Source organism: Balearica regulorum, chromosome 25, assembly GCF_011004875.1.
Source record: "Balearica regulorum gibbericeps isolate bBalReg1 chromosome 25, bBalReg1.pri, whole genome shotgun sequence".
NCBI lineage: Eukaryota > Metazoa > Chordata > Aves > Gruiformes > Gruidae > Balearica > Balearica regulorum.
Genome location: NC_046208.1, coordinates 5,387,049 through 5,405,843, shown reverse-complemented (window position 1 = coordinate 5,405,843; position 18,795 = coordinate 5,387,049). Strand labels below are relative to the sequence as shown.

The 18,795-nt window shown below is 56.9% G+C and overlaps 1 protein-coding gene across 1 annotated transcript in view; it reads right to left on the bottom strand.

Annotated features, from left to right (window-relative positions):
- Positions 1 to 18,489, bottom strand: part of SCUBE3 (signal peptide, CUB domain and EGF like domain containing 3) — a 36,602-nt gene extending 18,113 nt beyond the window's left edge. The window contains exons 1-6 of the mRNA XM_075776096.1: positions 18,176 to 18,489; positions 9,073 to 9,195; positions 7,999 to 8,124; positions 4,992 to 5,126; positions 1,678 to 1,803; positions 627 to 743 (exon numbers count right to left, since the gene is read on the bottom strand). Coding sequence (XP_075632211.1) covers positions 627 to 743; positions 1,678 to 1,803; positions 4,992 to 5,126; positions 7,999 to 8,124; positions 9,073 to 9,195; positions 18,176 to 18,278 — 730 coding nt within the window. The 5' untranslated portion in view covers positions 18,279 to 18,489. The remainder of the gene's footprint in view (positions 1 to 626; positions 744 to 1,677; positions 1,804 to 4,991; positions 5,127 to 7,998; positions 8,125 to 9,072; positions 9,196 to 18,175) is intronic.
- Positions 18,490 to 18,795: the final 306 nt, after the last annotated feature.

The following is an 18,795-nucleotide window of genomic DNA, read 5'->3' as shown; positions in this document are numbered from 1 at the left end:
TTTTTTTAAATCAAATCAGCTGTTAAACAGCACAAGCATATGAAAACAGTAAAACTTCTATCTCTGTTTGATGTTTTACAATTTGAAAACACACACAGGAAAAGGACAATTTTGGGGGTGGTTGAGTTGTCGGGTTGTTGGGGTTTTGGTTGGGGTTTTTTTGCAAGACAATTGTTCCTGAGCCGAGGACCCGCAGTGCCAAGTCAGAGCGGATTGCCGCAGCCAAATGTGTCCCCTCCGTGTCCCTCCCTGAATGCTGCCGCTGACAGTGACAGTGGCAATTTCTAGCACGTCCTCACCCCTGTCCCTCCAGCGGCACAGAGGCGGGCAGGGACCCCTCCCCGCACCCCAGCACAACCGACCCGTCCCCAAACATCCCCTCAAGCATCCTCCCAGCCACTTTTGCTCCCCACGCCAAGCAGCGACGCAGCCCTGAACCAAGTGGGTACCCCTAGCATCCCTCACACATGCACTGAGTTTCTCTGATCTCGGCAAAAGGAAACGGCGCATCCCCAAAGCCTGGAAAAACCCCTTCGTTAGGCCAAAAGCAAATTGTCTGGGGAGTAACACAAGTCATCCCATGCCCCAACCAACGTCCCCGGGGCCAGGCAAGGGCTCGCACCTACCTATGCATGTCACCCCATCAGAGTGCAGCAAAAACTTGACGTGGCAGCCGCACTTGGGCCCTTGGTCGGTGTCGTCGCAGGTATGCTGGCAGCCTCCGTTCCCGTAGTTGCAGGTCACTGCAGGAGGCAAAGCACCGGCTGTCACCCAAGCCCCTCTCCTCCCTGCCTGGCATCCCCAAGAAATAGCATAAAGGTGGCTTGGGAAAACCTCGGCCATACCCTCAGAGAGATCCCTCCCTCCCGGATAATTTCTAAAGCCTTTCGACTTTCCCTGCGCGATCTTGGCAGATGCAAACTGTTACGTGGTTTCTTGTGTCTTCCCTTTGCATATCTGCTAAATGCCACCGGTGCAGCCCCAGCAAAGGGCACTAGTGGGCTGGTTGCCCTGGATCTGGTGTCACAGGGGAAGGGTGGGACTTTCCCGAGCTCTGGAATGACTCAGGTGCTCCTGGGAATCCCTGCCAGCCCCCCCCCGGGGGCAAGGCGTACTGTTCATTTAGCTTAGAGGGCAAACAGGCTCATAGGATTAAAACTCCATTTCATAAGTGATTTTGACATGTTTGCTGCAGACAGCAAATGAGAAACAAAACAAAAATAATTGCATAAACACATACATATCTATTTAATAACCCTGGCAGTGCCAACAAGATGCTGGCAGGAGATCAGACAGGCTGAGAGCACCATGACCCCTGGGGAGAGGATTCCTGCTCTCCTCCTGTGCCGATCTCTCTGCTCAACACCCCTTGGGAAAGCGAAGCTGGTGGAACAGAGACAGGGGATGCTGCACCTCCGGGACCCCCTTTAACTGCCATTTCAGCCTGCTCAGTGCAAGGGCACAATGTGGGGACAGGGCAGAGGGGGGTGCCAGCAGCACCGTCTGTAAGGGTGACAAACCGGCCATGCTGGAGGAAAATGAAGCCAGAGGGCTTCAGGTTTGATAAACCAACTGGGAGGGTCAGGGCTTGGCAGCAAGGCCAGGAGGGGTCTGTACCACGGGGACAAGGTTAGGGGCAGCGGGAGGCCGTATCCCCATCCCTGGAATGCTCCTTACGTTTGCAGTCGCGCTGGTTCTTGGTGAGCTCAAAGCCAGGGCGGCACTCGCAGGCGATGCCCCCCTTGGGGGTCTCCCGGCAGATGTGGGCACAGCCGTGGTTCTTGTTCATGCAGTTCATTCCTTCTAAAAGAGAGAAGAAAGCAAAGCAAAGCTCCAAAAGCTTGCTGGCACCAATCCGCTGCGGCAGAAGGATGTCTGGGGTGGGACAGGGATGGGGAGATGGGGGCAACAAGGGGAAGCCCTTGCAAGTGAGGACCTTAGGGAGGATGGGATAACCCCTTGCAGTGCCCCGAAGGGCAGCACCTCCTGGCACAGAGTGGCTCGGGAAGGTGGACACAGCCACCCTGGAGCTTTGAACCTTTGATTCCCTCCCGTTGCCTTGCGCAAGACCCTGCTCCCACGCCTCAGGGCAAGCAGTGGGTGCAGAAGCTGTCGCTGCCCACCAGCCCTGCCTGGCACTGATGGGACGGAGCGATGCAGCTCCTTTTCAGAAGACGAGGAGGACGGGGTGAGCATGTTTGTGACTACAGACTGCCGGGCAGGCAGTCGTGGCATTGTCCAGCCAAGCAAGGAAGGGCTTTGGGGGGCAAAGCCGGCTGCAGGGGGGACAGCCCCGGAGCTGCTCCGCCAGGATGAGCCCTGGGGCCATGTCCGTAAGCTGTGGGATGAACTGACAGCTTGGGGAGGATTTACACGCTGGCAGCCCCTGGGGAATGAGGGTTTGGGGAGCTGCTGGTTCCCCTCGCTGACCCATCCACAGCCCCCTCCCGCCCCAGCCTCTCCCGGGGCATGGGGACACCCAGCTGCAGAAAGCCGGGTTCAGCGGATGCCAAACGGGGCATTGACAGGAGTTCATGAGACATTTAACAAAACCCACAGCAAGCTGGGGATGGCCCCTCTGGGAGATGCAACTGCCTGCTCAGGGCCCTTTTCTGGCAGAGGGAGGGGGTCAGCTCCTTTCCAGGCAGCCAGTGCTGAGCCCACCGTGGGGTAAGTGATGCCAGTGTCAGGATGGGGAGCCAGGCAGAGCTGCAAGCCCGTGGGCTGCCAAGAGCCTGGGGCAGAAGGGCAAAGGAAGATCAGACCCTTATGGGGTCAGAGCACCTCGAAGGAGGACACTGAGATGCACCAAGGATGCCCAGGAAGGGTTAAAACCCAGAGGCTGTGGGTGTCCCACGCTGCTCCCCATCACCTGCCCGGCAGATCCCGCCTGGCTCTGCTCCGGGACAGGGCGATCATCTGTAACAGCAGTGGCAGGCGAGCCCTCTGTAATTAGAGCCTCCTGCCTCCAACCACACCAGCCCTCCCTTCCCTGGCCTCTATGCCGGGCTGGGAACCCCCAGCTCGCGGGGAGCCCCGCTCCCTCCTCCAGCACCCTCCAGCCTGCCCCAGGGCTGGGATGCTGCTGCTGCAAGCCCCTGTGCTCCACCCAGCCCTGCCCTGGGACCCCCCCCCGAGGCATGCGATGCCCCAAGGACAGCCAAGCGCTCTTAGCCTCTCCTCCAAACAGCGGCTTTTCTCTCCCTCTCTTTTTTATTCCTGCTTTTTACTACCTGGCAGCATCTCCACCATGTCCCTGGTGCCACACAGACACTGAGACCTCTGAGGCTGACCCTGCCCTGCCGTGCCGCTGCTCCCCTGGAGATGTCACCTTTCAGACGGACCAGGTCCTGACCACCAGTGATCTGCAGAGATCCCCCGGCACGTCCCAGCGGAGATGCAAGCTCTGGCATCCGCGTGCCCTGGCTGCCCTCCAGGCCAGGACGGCCGCACACTGTTTTCCTAAGACTCCCCAGGCAATTCCACCCGGGCACGGCGTCCTCCTCCGCTGCAAACACCGAGTACGCAGCAACCTCTAAGTGCCTACAGCCACCACCCGGGAAGGGATGCACCCCCTTTAATCCTTCCTCTCCGTGCAACGTTGTCATCTGCTCCATGTGAGGACCCTGCTCGCCCCCTTTGCTTTCGGTGGCTCTGCTGTCATCGTCACGCTGAGTGTGACAGGGTTTAAAGGCACCGATACCCAGCGAGCCCCAACCCTTGGCTTCTCCTTACTGGGAGGGACTGGTCAGTGCAAGGGAGAGCGTCGTGGTGCTGCAGGAGGGGGGTCCTGGGATCCATCCCCTGGGTCTGTCGACCCAGCAGGGTCTCATCCCCTCTGCCTCAGGAGGGAGAGAGGAAAGCACAAGGGAGAATGAGAAAAGAGAGAGCAGAGGGAGAGGAGAAAGCCTCCTGCCAGGGTAGGAGAAGAGAGACAAGGAGCTGGCAAGGACCCCAGAAGGAAGGAAGCAGCCGTAACGTTGAGGTTTAGCTCTCTAATACTGAATGCTTCTGCCTTGGCAGTGCCCAAGGAGCCAGGAGCAAAGTCAGAACAGGCTTCAACATTGGACTCCAAATTGTCCTCAGCTCTCTGCTTTTTCCAGACTCACAGCCCAGGGACCAGCTGCAACCCTCCCACCCCTCATCCTCAGCAGCCGCCCCTGAGCCTGAGCTCGGGGACCACACAGCAGCTACAAAATCAATCTCAGGGTGCAGAAGCAACACAGGCATCCCCAGGCCGACCACGCTCTGCAGCCATTCAGCTCAGAAACCAGCTCAAAACCCAGCACCTGCATCCCTGTCCCCTGTGGGAGCCACCCTCGGGGTCACCGGGGGGAGGGAGCAGCCAGCTCATCCCTCCTGGACACACAGAGGATGGGGATGCAAGAGGTGCCACCATAGCTGCTGAGCCATCCGGGGCTGGGGGAGATTCCCCAGGGAGCTGGAGGGACCGACGCAGCTGGGAAGGGGGAAGGAGGAAAACAAAACCACTCAGCCGGCTTTGCCAAGCAGCAGAGATAAAAATCAGCAGAGACGCAAAAAATCTCTCATTTCCTCCTATTTTGGCTAAGATATTGCTCCAGACGGCAGCAATTTAGAGCTGATACTGAGATGGAGGGCTCGGTGCTGCGCAAGACCTGGCAGGAAAGGATGAGTCTTGCAGGGCGTGAGGATCTCCGGGTACCTTTTATTTAATGAAATGCTCCGGATACAGGATTAACGTCCTCTGTTCGGTATTATTGTGCTTGATTAAGGGGCCTGCGAGGGTTTTGTTATGGAGATGTTTATTAGCCCCACAGTACCCTCTCCCAATGTGCTCGGAATAAATTTGCCTTTAAATTTGTTCATGCCCCAAGAAGGGGCATGCACCAGCACCAGCACCCTAACCTAGGCACTGTGCAGGGGGTGTCCAGAGGTGATGGGGAACAGACCTGCCCGATAAATGCAGGGGATGGAGGGTGCCCCGGGGCTCGGAGACGCCGTGCACTAACCTTCGGGGCGCTGGATGCAGGTGTGCTGGTTGTCGCTGAGGAAGAAGCCCTCCCGGCAGAAGCACTCGTAGCTGCCCATCATGTTGACGCAGGTCTGCTGGCAGCCGCCGTTGCCCTCCGAGCATTCATCCAGGTCTGCAAAGGGAAGGCGGCAGGGGGTGAGCGTGGCACCACGGCATGCCGAGGGGATGGGGAACCGGGTGTGACAGATTTGCTACACAACAAATCAGTTCTGCTTTACATCCGTGATCCCCCAGCTAGAAAAAAAAGGAGATGCCACAGGGGATGAAGCCAAAGCACATCAAGGGGTGGGTCTCAGAGGCCATACAGCTTCCCTGGCTCATGGGCAAAAAGGTCTCATTGTACAGATGGGAACGCCAAACCACAGAGAAAGGGATTTTCCTTGTCCCGGGACACTCGGGCAGGCTGTGCCCCCTTTCCCCAAAGCACCCAAGATGCTCGGCTACGACACTGGCTGCAGCCGCCCCTCACTCCCAGCCCCTCCGAGCCCATCACCGGCTGGGGATGCCTGCACTTCATTAGGGGGAGCTGGGAAACCTTAGCCTGGAGCGGGGATAATTACTTGTAAGGAGACTCAAATCCCCAGCAGCTCTGCTGCCCTCGTGCCTGTTTTGGTTTAACAAACCAAGGCTGGAAGGGGCTCGAAGTGCACACCCGTGGCAGCAGCGATGCCCTGGCCCCGGGCTGCTCCCACTCCATCCTGGCAAATCCCTCATTTGATGAAGAGCAACAGGCTGTTGCTCTCTCCAGAGTTTTTGGGGACAGTGGTCCAAGCTGAACCCACCAGTACCCTGAGGTGCCAAAGCAACCAGGATGCCCGGCTCGAGCAGAGAGGCAAACCTCCGCCGCGGCCGCCCCTGGCCCCTCCACCCGCAGTCCTAGGGCCAGGCGACGGCGTCGGGACGGGGAGCGAGGGGCCCCGTGCCAAAGAAAACCTCCCGTGAACTCGAGCGTGGCAGAGCCGGCGGCCGAGAGGAAAGCTGAGCCCCGCCAGCATCGGCCGCCGGAAACGCCGGAATAGCGGCTGGGTGATGGCACGCGCCGGGGGGGCTCCCAGCCCTGCCCCCACCCCCAGCCCCGACCTCCTCTGGCGCGCACTGAAGCCCCTCGCTTCTGGGCAAAGAGACGGACGGATGGATGGATGGATGGATGGATGGATGCCTGAGCAGCACGGGTGCCTTACACCATGCCCCAGCCCCGGGCAAGCCCTGGTGGATGCTGCAACCCCAGGGGATGCTCAGAAATCAAAGCAGGGCTGCAGCTCCAGCTGGAAACTGCTACAGGAGCAGAGCCCAGGAGCGCCCCACAAACCCGCTACCTTGGAAAGGAGGTGTTGAAAACATCGTCTCACACCCAGGCGCTCGTGGGGCAGGCTAGGGCTGACAGCAGGGCTGCAGCCAGACACAAAAAGGACGTCCTCTGCGACGGCAGGAGGCTTGCAGCTTCCTCCGAGGCTCATCCCAGCCAAACTATGTCCTGCAGATGCCAATAACTCTCTTTAAATCCCCCCGTTTATAACAAGGGCTTAACGTCTTGCGACTTCTCCTTCAAGCTCCGCACAAAAATGAGGAGGCAGCCATTCAAACCTGACGGCTGAAACGAGACTCCGCTGCTCTAATACCTGTTTTATTAAATACAATGGAGATGGGCAGAAGCCAGCAGGGCCCGTGTCAGGATGGGGGCTCGAATTCCTGTCCTGGTTCAAAAGGTCACCCAGGGTGGGCGATGCCGGGGCCGGTGGGCTCCAGCAGGCACATACCCCGACCCACCTACAGCTTGTCCACTGCCTGCGGTGCCAGCAAAGCCTGGGCACAACCCTCCGCTTTGTTCTGATTCTCTTTCTTTTGGCTAAGAGGGGATGCTTGCAGGCTGGGCAAAGCACAGTCAGGATGGGGAGGAAGAAGGATGGGAAAAACCTACCGGGGTTCAGCCCTGCTGCCCCCCAGGAGCAACCGCTGAGCAAACCCAGCCGGAGCACAGAGGGTCTCGACATCCTCATCTGTAAAATGGGCTCCAGGGGATAAACCTGCACCATCCCTACAGCAAAGCAACGCAGCCAAGAAGCCTCGCGGGGACGAGCAAAGGAAGGGCTCAAGGGGGGGGAGGCAGGGCGGCCCCCCCAGGTCCCCCCTCACCCTGCTACTCCCCAGCCGCCTCCATCCCCTCCCGTCCAACTCTGTAAACACATGACGTCTGCGGCTCGCCGAGACCGGTTTTCCTTTCTTCTCCTCGGGCTCATCCTCCCTCGGGAGAGGAAGGCAAAGCCGCCCTCCCGCGCCTCCTCCCAGCTGTGTAAATCTCCCCCCTCCCCGAGGAGGCTGCAAAGATCACGGTGATGGTGGTTAATGCAAAGCGTATGTGTCCATAATCCCTCCCCCCCTCCTCCTCCCAGTGATGAGCTCATTAATGACCCCTCTGCAGACACTAATTAGAAAATAGCATGAGCTCCAGGCAGAGGGAGGCACGCGGCCCCGTGCTCCGGCAATCCCACCCGCGGGTGCTGCGGGAGGAAGCGGGTGCCGGGGCGCGGGCAGCCCGGCCGGCCCCAGGTTCTGCCGGGAGCTTTGGCTCCGCCGCGGCCGGATGGAGTTTGGGGCGGTGGGAAGTGGTGGGGAGGATGCTCGGCTGCTCCGTAGGCAGATGCTGGGTTTGTCTTGGCCCAGGGATTATTTACCCAGCTCCTTCGCTGGTTCCCATCCCCACCGTATTTGCTATTAACTCATCTATTTTGGCAGGTGCAGTGCTGACCTCAAGCACGAGCGGAGCGAGCGGCGAGGTCTGGGTGAGCCCCACCGACCGCTCTTGCCCTCGGCTGTGGAGCAGAGCTGCTGGTGCAGTCTCTCAGCCCTGCAACAGCTCTGCGGGGGGGTCAGAGCTCAGGAGGTGCCCGGCAAAGAAAGCCAGCGGGTCCCAAGGTCCCATAGCTCCGAGCGGCTGCGACAAGCCAGCATCCCGCCCCGGCACGTGCCGGTGGCCCGTCTCTCACCTAAGCAGTTGTGTCCGTCGTGCGCCAGGCGGAAGCCGTCGTAGCAGGTACAGCGGTAGTTGCCAGGGATGTTCACGCACTCGTGGACGCAGCCTGCGTTGTCTTCTCGCTCGCACTCGTCGACGTCTGCGGGGGGAGGAGGGCAGGAGAGCTGCCGGGCTGTCCCGGCTGCGGGGGGCCAGCCTGCGGTACCCATCTCCAGCGTGTTTGAGACCCAGCTAATATTGCACCCTGGGGTCTCTGCTGTCTCAGCTTATTCCAGCAGGTCCTCAGCTCCGTTATCACCTACAGCATCCCTCCACACACTGCAAACACATCCCCTGTCCTCCCCAGTCTAGAGACTGGACTTCTAGACAACCTGCCATCTTAAAGCCTCGGCATAGTGCGGTGACCTGCCGAGTGCTCTGGGAATAACGCGGGATTTCCCGAAGGTGGTGGGCAGAGCAGCCTTGCCATGCCTGGAGCATGCTTTAATCCCTCTGCTATTTGTACTCATCCCATCCCAACCCTGGACCCGCTCTGAGCAGAGCTGGGAATTTTTCCCCTATCCTGCTCCTGCTTTCCTGCTGCTACTCCTCCAAGGAGCCCATTTTCTTTCCACGCCCCACTCAGCTGCATCTATCTGTATCTATATCTACATCTATATTGCCTATATCTCTATATCTTATATTTTAAGTTCCTCATGTTTTATCTGCTAACCCAGTTTTGCAGCTTTTGGGTTGGAAATCCTGCAGTTAAAAAAAGCCCAGCTTTGTTTAAAACAAGCCCCAGGGGACCCTCCCGGGCCTGGGCAGCCCCAGCCTTACAAACACGGCTCTCTGCAGAGCAGGTGAGGCAGCACGACGGCTGCCACCGCCGCTGGCAGGGACAGCCACACTCCTCTCCATCCCCATCCATCGCAGTGTCAACACGCCAGGATTTTGGGGCAGAAAAGGAGAATAAAAGGTCTGCAATGGGCCGAGGTAAACAAGCAGCCTTCTTGTAAGGGCAGGGCACGTTGCTGACGAGCCACCGCCTGTCTCCGACCTGCCAGGGCTGTCACTCGTCGGAGGGGCTCCAGCGGCGTGTCCCTACCTTTGCAGTGCTTCCCATCGCCCGTGTAGCCGGACTTGCAGATGCACTTGTAGGACTTGGGGGTGTTCTGGCAGATGGCGTCGATGTGGCAGTTGTCGGTGCCCTCCACGCACTCGTCGACATCTGCAAGGGGAGAGGTGGGGGGAGCGATGGGGAGAGCTGGGGGGAGTGATGGGGAGAGCCAGGGGCAGCTCCCCCCATCTCCCCACGGGAGCCATCGCCTGGGGCGGTGAAACCAAGCAGCCCTCTGGTTTTTCAACCCACATATGAACCAGAAAGGCTCGAGGGAGCGACGCTGCTGTTTTGCTCCTTAGTGGCTTCACCGCACCCAGCCCTGACGCAACTGGTGATGGGCTCGCTGTGGGACACGGTGAGCTGCTGGGCCCGCTCCCAAACAGCACTACCTGTGACCCCGCTCCTGTACAAGCCCCCCTGAGACTCCCCGACCCTTTTGCACATGTGATGATAGGAAACATCGTTCAGGCGCCCATAATCCAGGCTGGAGCCAGCCCAGGCAGAGGTGAAAGTCTCTGTCTCCAATTAGCCATTTCCTGAGCCGACCAGTCACCCAAATAATCGTCATCGCTTTCTATTCTTAGGCGTGGAGGAATGTGCATGAATTAGCAGGGACCGCACTACATAAACCTGGGAGCCAGGAGCGGGAAGCAGGAGGAAGAACTGAGAAAAACATCAAGGCTTCCTCAGGGGCACAGCCAAAATCCGCATCCCCATCGGCCCCCTTTGCCCCTCAAACCACTTATCCGGGATGCAGCGCTGTGGTACCCGGGACATCATGTCCAGAGCATCACGTGATGGTGACGGCCTCAAGCGGCAATGCCCAAGGGTTTGCCATGGCAGGAGGCTGTGGGAGCGGAGGTTTTAACGGTATTTGGGAAGCAGAAGCCTCGAGCGCGTGGGGCGGAGGTTTATGAGCTGCTCACCTGGCTGCTCTCTGCCTTCCCTGTGCAGGCAGTAAGGGAGATGTGGTGCCCCTGAGCGGGCACATCCCCGTCTCTGGCAGCCGTGTGAGGCAGCCGGGTGCCCCCGCGGGGGAGGCAGGGGCTGAGCATCGCCCGCAGCCCCTCGGGTACGGGCAGGGCTCCCAGAGCACCCCGGGGCTCCCTGCTCCGACTCCACGGGCACAGGGCGGGGGGTCAGTGCTGCTGCCAGGGGGGGTCACCTCCACCGCCTCCCACAGAGATGGAGAGGGTCTCACCAGGGAAGGGGGATCTGAGGGTCCCTTCAGCTTCCCTGTACCCCCTAAAGAGGAGCCCGAGGCTGTGAGGCTCTAAGCTGCCTTTTAAAAGCCGCTTTTCAGCAATCCCAAGAACAGAAGTGCTCCGGGATGTCCCCAAAGGCATGAAACATCCCCGCAAGCCGCGGGCAGGCAGGCAGCCCCGCCAGCCCTGCTGGGACGGGGGCCACGGCCGTGGGAGCACTGGCCCGAGCCCTCTCCCGGTCACCCCGGTGGTTTTTTGCCGGGAGATGTGAGTCACCCGGCTGGGGGGAGGAGAGCTTTGCCTTTGCACCAGGGAGGCGGCACGTGCCTGCGCATTGTATAAATATTTACAGCCCGCATTCATATTTGTTATTTGACATTAGCCATGGCCCGCGGCCACCACGACCTCCCTTGGGCCATTAATCACCGGCTGGAGGCTGACCCACCGCAGCGGAGACGACGGAGGGATCTCACGGGGGACTGGCACCCCGCTCCTGGCCGGCACCGTCGCCTCCAGCATCCCCAGCACCAGCCACCGTGCCACCGCGCTGCGATGACCTCAGCACCCGACGTCATCCCCAGGGAGCGGCTCACAGCCTGCCCCGCGCTGGGGGTCCCACGGGGGCTCAGGGGGGCTGTTGTCTTTTCAGGGAGCCAAGCACAGCTCAGGTTCAGTTCCTCCCCAGCCAAACTTCACATTTTGCCGAAAACCCCACCCCTGCCCCGGGGCACGGCCGCTCCGCCGCACCCCTGACCCACCTGCAAAGGCCCCATCCTGCAAACCAAAAAGCGTGCGCGAATAATCGCCGACAGAAAAAACCCTGCAACAGCCCCACAAGTGCAGAGCTCGCTCCTTCCCAACCGCGTTTTCAGTTTTAAAGAGCAGCCGGCAGCAACTTCGCCTCCTGCTCCAGCATCCCTTGCCAGGGCCCTCAGGGGGGGTGGGGGCACCGGCGTGGGGGAACGGGGGGACACGCACCGAGCACTCACTGCTTCACGGGCAGCGATGGGCACGGCGATCCAACAGCAATGAAGCCGACGCTGAACCAAAGATCTACTGAATTTGCAAATCCTGGTCCTGACCCTGTGTGGTTCAGAGTGCTCCCGCAGCTCTTGCCCCCCCCAAGTTATAAATCACGTCTCGAAGCTTCGAGTCGATGATCCCGAGGCGAGAGTTGCCGGGTCTCAGCACCCCGGGCACCCACCCTGACGTACAGGTGGGAACCAGCACCCAAACAGTACGGACCATCCATCAACCCCCACCTCCTTCCCCTACAACCACCCAGAACGTGAAGCATCCATCAGACATCACAGCATTGAAATTTTCCCAGCCTTTTGCCAGAAATCTCACTTTTCTGGGGGTTTTATTTTCTATTTCTTTTTCCTCCCGTGCCCTCAGACTCAAGACAATGAACAACGTCTGTGTGGTGCTGAACACAATGCTGTGCCTTTCCCACTCACACATGTATATTATTTTTTTTCTATCTTTTTTTTTTTTCCATTCTGTAACTTCAAAACTTCTCTAACTTTGGAAAGATTACACAGCAGCAAAAGTACAAAAGAAAACATTATAAATTTGCCACTCTGTAATTTTTCCAAAGCTGGAGACATTCTGAAAGGTTAGAGGATTATAAAAAAAAGGAAAAAAAAAAAGGGGGAAAAAGTGTGTGTGTGTGCGTGTGTGTGTGTGTGAAGAGTGAATAAATACCCTCCTTGGCACCCCAGGAGCCATCCCGAGATTGGCAAAGATCCTAATTTCAGAATGCTGAAATTTTGGCTCCTAAGAAACATCCTTCAGAAATGATGTAGTGAATTAAAAAAAAAAAAAAAAAGCCCTCTGAAAAACTAAATTTTTGCAATTTTGTCAACACAAGCAGCGTTTTCCCATGAAAGGGAAGGTTTGCCGTTGGGACAGCCTGCTTTTCCCGCAGGAGAATTTTCTCCATCCAAAAACACGCCCGTGGCCGTGCTGCAGGTGCTCCCAGCCGCCGCCAAGGCGCAAGGGATTTCATTTTCAAGCCAAGTGAAGAGAAGATTTTTAAAAAAAAAAAAATCCTTATTGATGTTCCCGTCCCTGTTTGCTCTTGCAGACTCCTCGCTGGGGTGTGCCCTGCTCGTCCCCCTGCTCAGGGGGACCTTTTGAAGTCCAGGTCCCAAATCCAGGTGGGTTCTTTTGGGGGGTTTGCCAGCCAGGACCCCCTGCAGACCTGCATCCCTACAGCCCCTCACTCCCATTTGTGCACGAATAATCAAAGACTCACTTTTTCACCCAAAGTTGCCTGAAATGAGCCCAAACTGAACAGCGCAGATGGGTGCATCATGTTGCAAATCCCCAGAACCGGAGGATTTGGCACCAGGCAGGAAGTTTAATTGCGATGACGATACCAAGTCCCGTCGCGGACCCAAGGTCTCGCCCACGTCCAGCAGCCCCCGCGCCCTGCCCAGCCCCACCTCCCCATCCCACCACGCTTTGGGGCTAATTAGGGCTCATCAGAGGGCAAGAGCACCCTCGGCATCGCCACCACGCCATGCCGGGGGGTTTGCGGCGAAGGGCAGGAGGCTGCGGCACTCGCCCCGCGCCTCGGGCAATGTTTTTTATTCCGTTGTGGGTGGGATTTTCCAGCGCTGGCTGTTGGGCCCCGTTCCGCTCCAGCTGCAGCTTTATTCTCCATTTCAAAGGCAGCAGAGGCAGACGGTTTCAACGCCACTGCCATTTCGAGTGTGCCAAAAGCGGGGGGACCGCCAACCCCCCGGGACTGGCGTGCACCCACCGAGGAGGTGAAGGGCTTTGACCGAGGCCGGCGGGAGAGGCGGTGGCGGAGCCCACGGGTACCCGGGTCCCACGCTTGCGCCCTGCCCTGCGGCGTCACATCGCCCACAATATGTGACGGCAAGGGGGGATAAAACAACAGCTCGTATATTTTTGGAGCCTGGATTGAGGCTCTTTCCTCGCTTCCTTATTTCGTTTCAAAAAAAATAATAAATAGTAAAAGATGGTTTTATCCATAGGCTGGAAGTCCAAATAAATTTGAGGAGGGGGCCAAGACAGGGCAGCACAAAACCCACCAGAAAACCCCTAAACAAGCAAAAACATCATCCTTTTTCTCTTTTGCAAGCATTTCAGCTTTTTCTTTCAAATTAATTTTATTCTTTATTTTTATATAGGCATATATATTAACAGCCCGACTGTACAGGGATGTGTGTGTAGCTGTTGGCAGACACGCAGAGTTTCCACTCAGCCTTAATGCCAAATTAAAGCTTTATAACTTCAGTAGCTCTTTTTACCAGGGTATTAATAACCACCTCAGACACTGTGGTGCAGTTTATTAATCATTTGTTCGCCTGGGGAGCTGCGGGACGGGCACAGGGCACAGCCGCGGGTGGCTCTGGTGCAGCCGATGGCATCCCTCCAGGAGGGGATGGGGACCGGGGGCTGCCGAGAGGGGAGGAAGATGCTCCGCAGGGCGACTTGTTGCAAATTGGCCAAAGATGTGTCATCTGAACTCGAGAGCCTAACTCAGGTGCTCGGGGATGGCTTGTTTCCAGGATGGGGGTGTCGCGCCAGGGATGCCGTGCCAGCAGTCCCTGGGCAAGTACCCGCGCGCAGGTCGGGTCAGAGGGGATGTCTGCATCTCACCGCGCGATGGAGACCCCTGCACCAGCCCCACTGCGGGAACCCAACGCCCCACACATCCACCCCGCTCTCCTGAAAGCAGGTGGGACCCAGCCAGTGCTTGGTCCTGCGGAATGACGGAGCACAGATGAAGGACGAGGAACCACAAGTCACAGCGAGGACCTGGGGGTTTCCCAGCCTGGTGACCCCATCGCCCCATGCCCAGACCCCACTCTGCGCCCCACACGCCGGGTTTTGCTTCCCCAAAGCTGGCAGCACCCCAAAAGGGACTTTTCCCCCCCCATTGATGCTTCCCACTCCTGCGAGGACAGAGCCATGTTGAGCTCCCCATCCTCTGCACCAGCCCGGGTCATCCCAATGGATCCCAGATCCGGCATCCCCACCCCACTCCTGGCGCCAACCCCGGTCACTTTGGCTCAATTCAACCATCATTTCTCCAAGGAGGGTTTGATGCTCCACGCCTGCAGCGTGTTCATCTGCCTGGGGAACTGTCGTTGATGCTGCTGTTCCTTTGGCTTATCAGGCTGACCAAGTCTTACCTTAAAAAAAAAAAGTCTGTGTTTGCTTTCGGCTTCAGGAGCAACAATCGCAACATCTCCAGTGGGGAAGACGGCCTCGCCGAAATGCGGCCGGCCGGGCTTCCTCCAGCGCCGTAAGACAGAGCAAACTTTATTTGCCATCCCAGGCTTCTCCTAAAGCCTCTCGGGGGACTTATAATTTTGAAAGTGAAGGTTAAGGTTATTCATGCATATTTTTTTCCTAAATGGATTACTCTGGTGTGACCATCTGCAAAGGAAAAATCTATATAAAAATAAAAGAAAAAAAATAAAAACTCCTGAGCAGTTTGGAGACAGCAATACATCTCTGCACTGGAAGACTCGAGGTGTCTGAATATTTATACTCCCGTTGGCAGTTACAAAAAAACTCTTCTTCCCTCCTTCCTACCCACCCCCTCCCCTTTTTAATCTCGGTACAGGCATGTTAGACGCCCTCAGTCAAAGATCGCCTTTGAACTGCTGTATGTTGAAATGTTTACAGTTTTACATTTCATATTTCAGAGGGGTGGAGGGGACAGGCACAACAGTCGCACACTGTGAATGCATGAGAGGGAGGAAAGCGGAGGCCAAGGGGGAGGAGGTTCGGCGGAGATGGGAGGGGAATCAAACAGCATCTCCACGCTGCAATTGGAAAATTTTAGACTCTTAAAAAAAATTTAAAAAAAAAAAAAATCCCTGGCGGCATAGGCTCTGCAGGTGCATCCCCACCGAACCCAGCCCCTCGCGCGGGATGGTGGCTCCGTCCCTGGGCGGCCACGCAGCACCGGCCAAAAGGGCTGGTTTTACCCACGGGTGACCACCGAGCTGGGCTGGGGCCGTGGTCCCACTCAGGACCCTGCGCCGGGTGGGTGGCCGGGGCTGCGGGAGTGCCAGGGGCTGCAAACTGGGGTGCTGGGGTCAGCCGGGGAGATGCTGCATCTCCCTCCCGGCCCCGTTCTCCCAGCGCTGTCCGAGGGGACACGCAATTCGGTCGCAGGAAAAGGTGGCGAATCCTGCGACGCGTCTCCAGTTATGGGGGTGCTGCCAGAGGATCGCGGCAAGGCCGGATCTGGGTGCTGCCTGGTACAAGAGGAGGGTGCAAATCTGCCAACCCTTGGGGTCCATCCTCCCCAGGGCAGGGAGGGACCAATGCCGGCAGCCGATGGGCAAGGGCACTGCTCCCCTGAGAGCGGGAGCCCAGGACAGGCTCTTCTGCCTGGCAGGCTGTGAGACGGACGGACGGATGACGGGATGGACTGGGGATGGCATTATCTGTCAAAAAAACCAGGGGAGCTCTGGGTACGGCAGCAGCTTGGCACGGGGACCACAGGGAGACTTCATCCCAGCTAAGTGCATGGCGGGAGCCTCCCTGCTGTTATTTGGATTTATATTGCCAGTTCTCATCTTGAAAGCTTTCCTAGCCCTAAACTGACCCAATAAACCCCGCAGACGGCCAGGTCCTCTGGCAGACACCCTCCAGGCCCGGCGGACGGCTCTGCTAAATCCTTCCTTCCCTACAGACTAAACTTTCCAGGATAATTCAGCGCGAGAAATGAGCCAGCAAACCCTACCCACGCTGTGATGTTATCGCAGCAAAACAAGCCCATCCGACGGGAGAGGACAGGCAGCTGGTGACAGCCGTGACAGGCACCTGGTGAGGGTGGCTGTGCCCCGAAAGGGCAAGGGCTTCGGTGTGGGCAGAGGGGTGATGCGTACCCCATCCTTGGGGCATCACCCCACAGACACAGGGACGATGCCCAATGCTTTTCAGAAATATCCTACTAAAACGTGCCCCAGAGACGCAGGGTGGCTTCGAAGAGCTCAATGACGCTTGTCCATTAGCAAAACAGGCGATCGTGGGTTCCTAGGAGAAGCACGGGGTTTATCTGCCATCGACAATTCCGGGTCCGTGAGTTCAGCCCCATCCCAGAGGGACTGGGTCCAGCCCAGCCCAGAGCCCTCACATCCCCGCAGGCACCAACCTTCACCCCTCCGCGCTGCCTCCCCCTCACCAGCCCGCAGAACCCCCCAGCAGCACCTTTGGGGATTCACCTCTCCATCCCAAACCCCCCCAGCTGCAGAGCGGCCGGAGCCCCTGGGTCCGCTCGGTGCCTTCGCCGGGGGCCGGGAGGAGCCAGCGCCGTCCTGGGCGTACGGCGGGCAATGTACCCAGGCGCAGGATTGAGCTTACCTCTCTCCACCCCCACTCCACCCCTCTCCTTCCCCGAAGGGATCTGTCAAGTCTCTGCACGATGGAATTTTACTTTGCTATTTTAATGCAATTCTGGCTCAGGCTTAAATGGAACTGGAAACCAAAAGGCCTTAATAAATAAATATTATGATAAGAAATGAAAGCAATGCATACACTCAAGATAATTTGAGGGGGGATAAAAACCTAAGCATTCCTTTCTAAGCCTAAATCATAAAGCTTTATGTGAAGCTGGACGCCTTCTTACCAAACCTTTGCCCTGGAAAATCTCCCCTGTGCTTGCCCAGACTGCCCTCCCGAAAAGTGACCTATTGTTTTATAAACACTTTAAACCAGATAAGACAATAGCCTTGAAATTCCTTCTAACTCTGTCGGTGACAGGGCTCGGGGCGACCATGTGCGTGGCTGAAATACGCCTATTACTAATGCCTACAAGAGATCTTTAATTATATCCTGCGCTCCTATATTTCATTCACACTTTATTTAATCTCGCTGTATGCATAAACACGCAGCTACTACAATAGCAAAAGCCAAAGCTGGTTTTGATAAATCTTACGTACTGTTAAGTGCTATGGGGGAAAAAAAAAAAGAAAAGAAAAACCATCAGATTGTACAGATAGTGGTAAATTAAGGAGAAAAAAACCCCTTCGAGACAGCCAACAGGATCATGCACATAGGGCTGTGTGTGTTTGTGTGTGCGCGCGCACTCCTGCGCGTGTGTATAGAGAAAAATCCGAGCTAAATATAGAGGTGCTATAGAAAACCTAAGGTATAGATAGACCATACATAAAGCTACATGTGTATGTTTGTGAAGGAGAAACTCTGGCTCAACACGGGAGTGGTGAAACAGAAAAGCCCGAAGCTGATAACGATGGGACGTACCTCTCTTTTCTAGAGATTGGGAAAGAGCTCCCGTATTTTTCAGGCTTTGCTGTGTTCAGCTACCCGAAGTTTTCTGCAGCCCACACCCCTATAGCACAACATTTGAGATTCAACCCGCGCCTATGTAAAACACACAAATGCAGATGCAACCTCCCAGCATTACAGACACCCGCTCTGCCGTCCCTTCCCTCCAACCCAGCCCGAAACGAGCCCTCCTCGCCCGCACCACCATGGGTGTTATCCCCATCTCACAGACACGGCAACCCGAAAACCAGACAAGCCCCCCCAAACCCCTCCAACATTTTCCCTGTGATGGGTGCAGACTTGTTTGCCCACCCTAATTTTCTGCCTCAGCACCCCCTGCCTCGAGATAGAGCCCGAACCAAAAAAAAATAAAGTGTAAGAAATGCAACTCATTAAAGAGTTTACAAAAAACCAACCCCAATCAAAGGCAGCAGGCAAGAATATCTGCAAGCAACGTTTTAAATCCCCTCCACTATTTGTTGTTATTGCTGTTAATTTCTCCAGCCTGCATATAAAATCCCAGATCTAAAGAGGAGGTCCGGCTGCCTAATACACACATCAAACAGCAAACCTTCGAGCTGGGAAGATTTTTCTCTTACCTTGACTGGCTTTATTTGCCAGCGTGTTTCCAGAGTGAAGGAGAAAGAAAAGGATGGCAAGTCCAGCAATCTGCAAAGCTCCCATTGCAATCCCAGTCTGCATGGAGGAGTGGGGGCAAGAAGGGGGGATTTCTAGTGCTTTAAAGGAAACAAGGGGCTGAGCATGCAAAGGGAAATCAAGAGGAGGAAGGGGCTCTCTTCTTGCCGTGTGTGAGACAGAGGGAGGGAAGGGAACTGAACTGATGGAAAAAGCTGCTCTGGGTTCAGTTTGGGGCTCTTGGTGTTGCTGAAGAGGAGAGAGTGAGGGAAGGAGACCCAGGGCAGTTGGAGGAAAGTGGACTCTATCGCCCTCTCTCTGGCGGCTGCTCTGATCCCTTCTCTCTCTTTTTTTTTTTTTTTCCCTTAAATAATCCCAGCCAATTCCAGTTTTGCAAGAGAGCAGCAGCAGGAGCAGGAGCTGGAGCAGCAGCGCTGGCGGGGGGAAGCAGGCGCCTTGCCCTGGTGCTGGGGACCTGAGAAAGGGGAGTGGAAAGGAGAGCCCCATCCAAGCAACGCCCTTTTTCTCCCAGCCTTTCTTTCTTTCTATTTGGCTTTGGTTACTCCTTCCCGGCTCCCCCCCT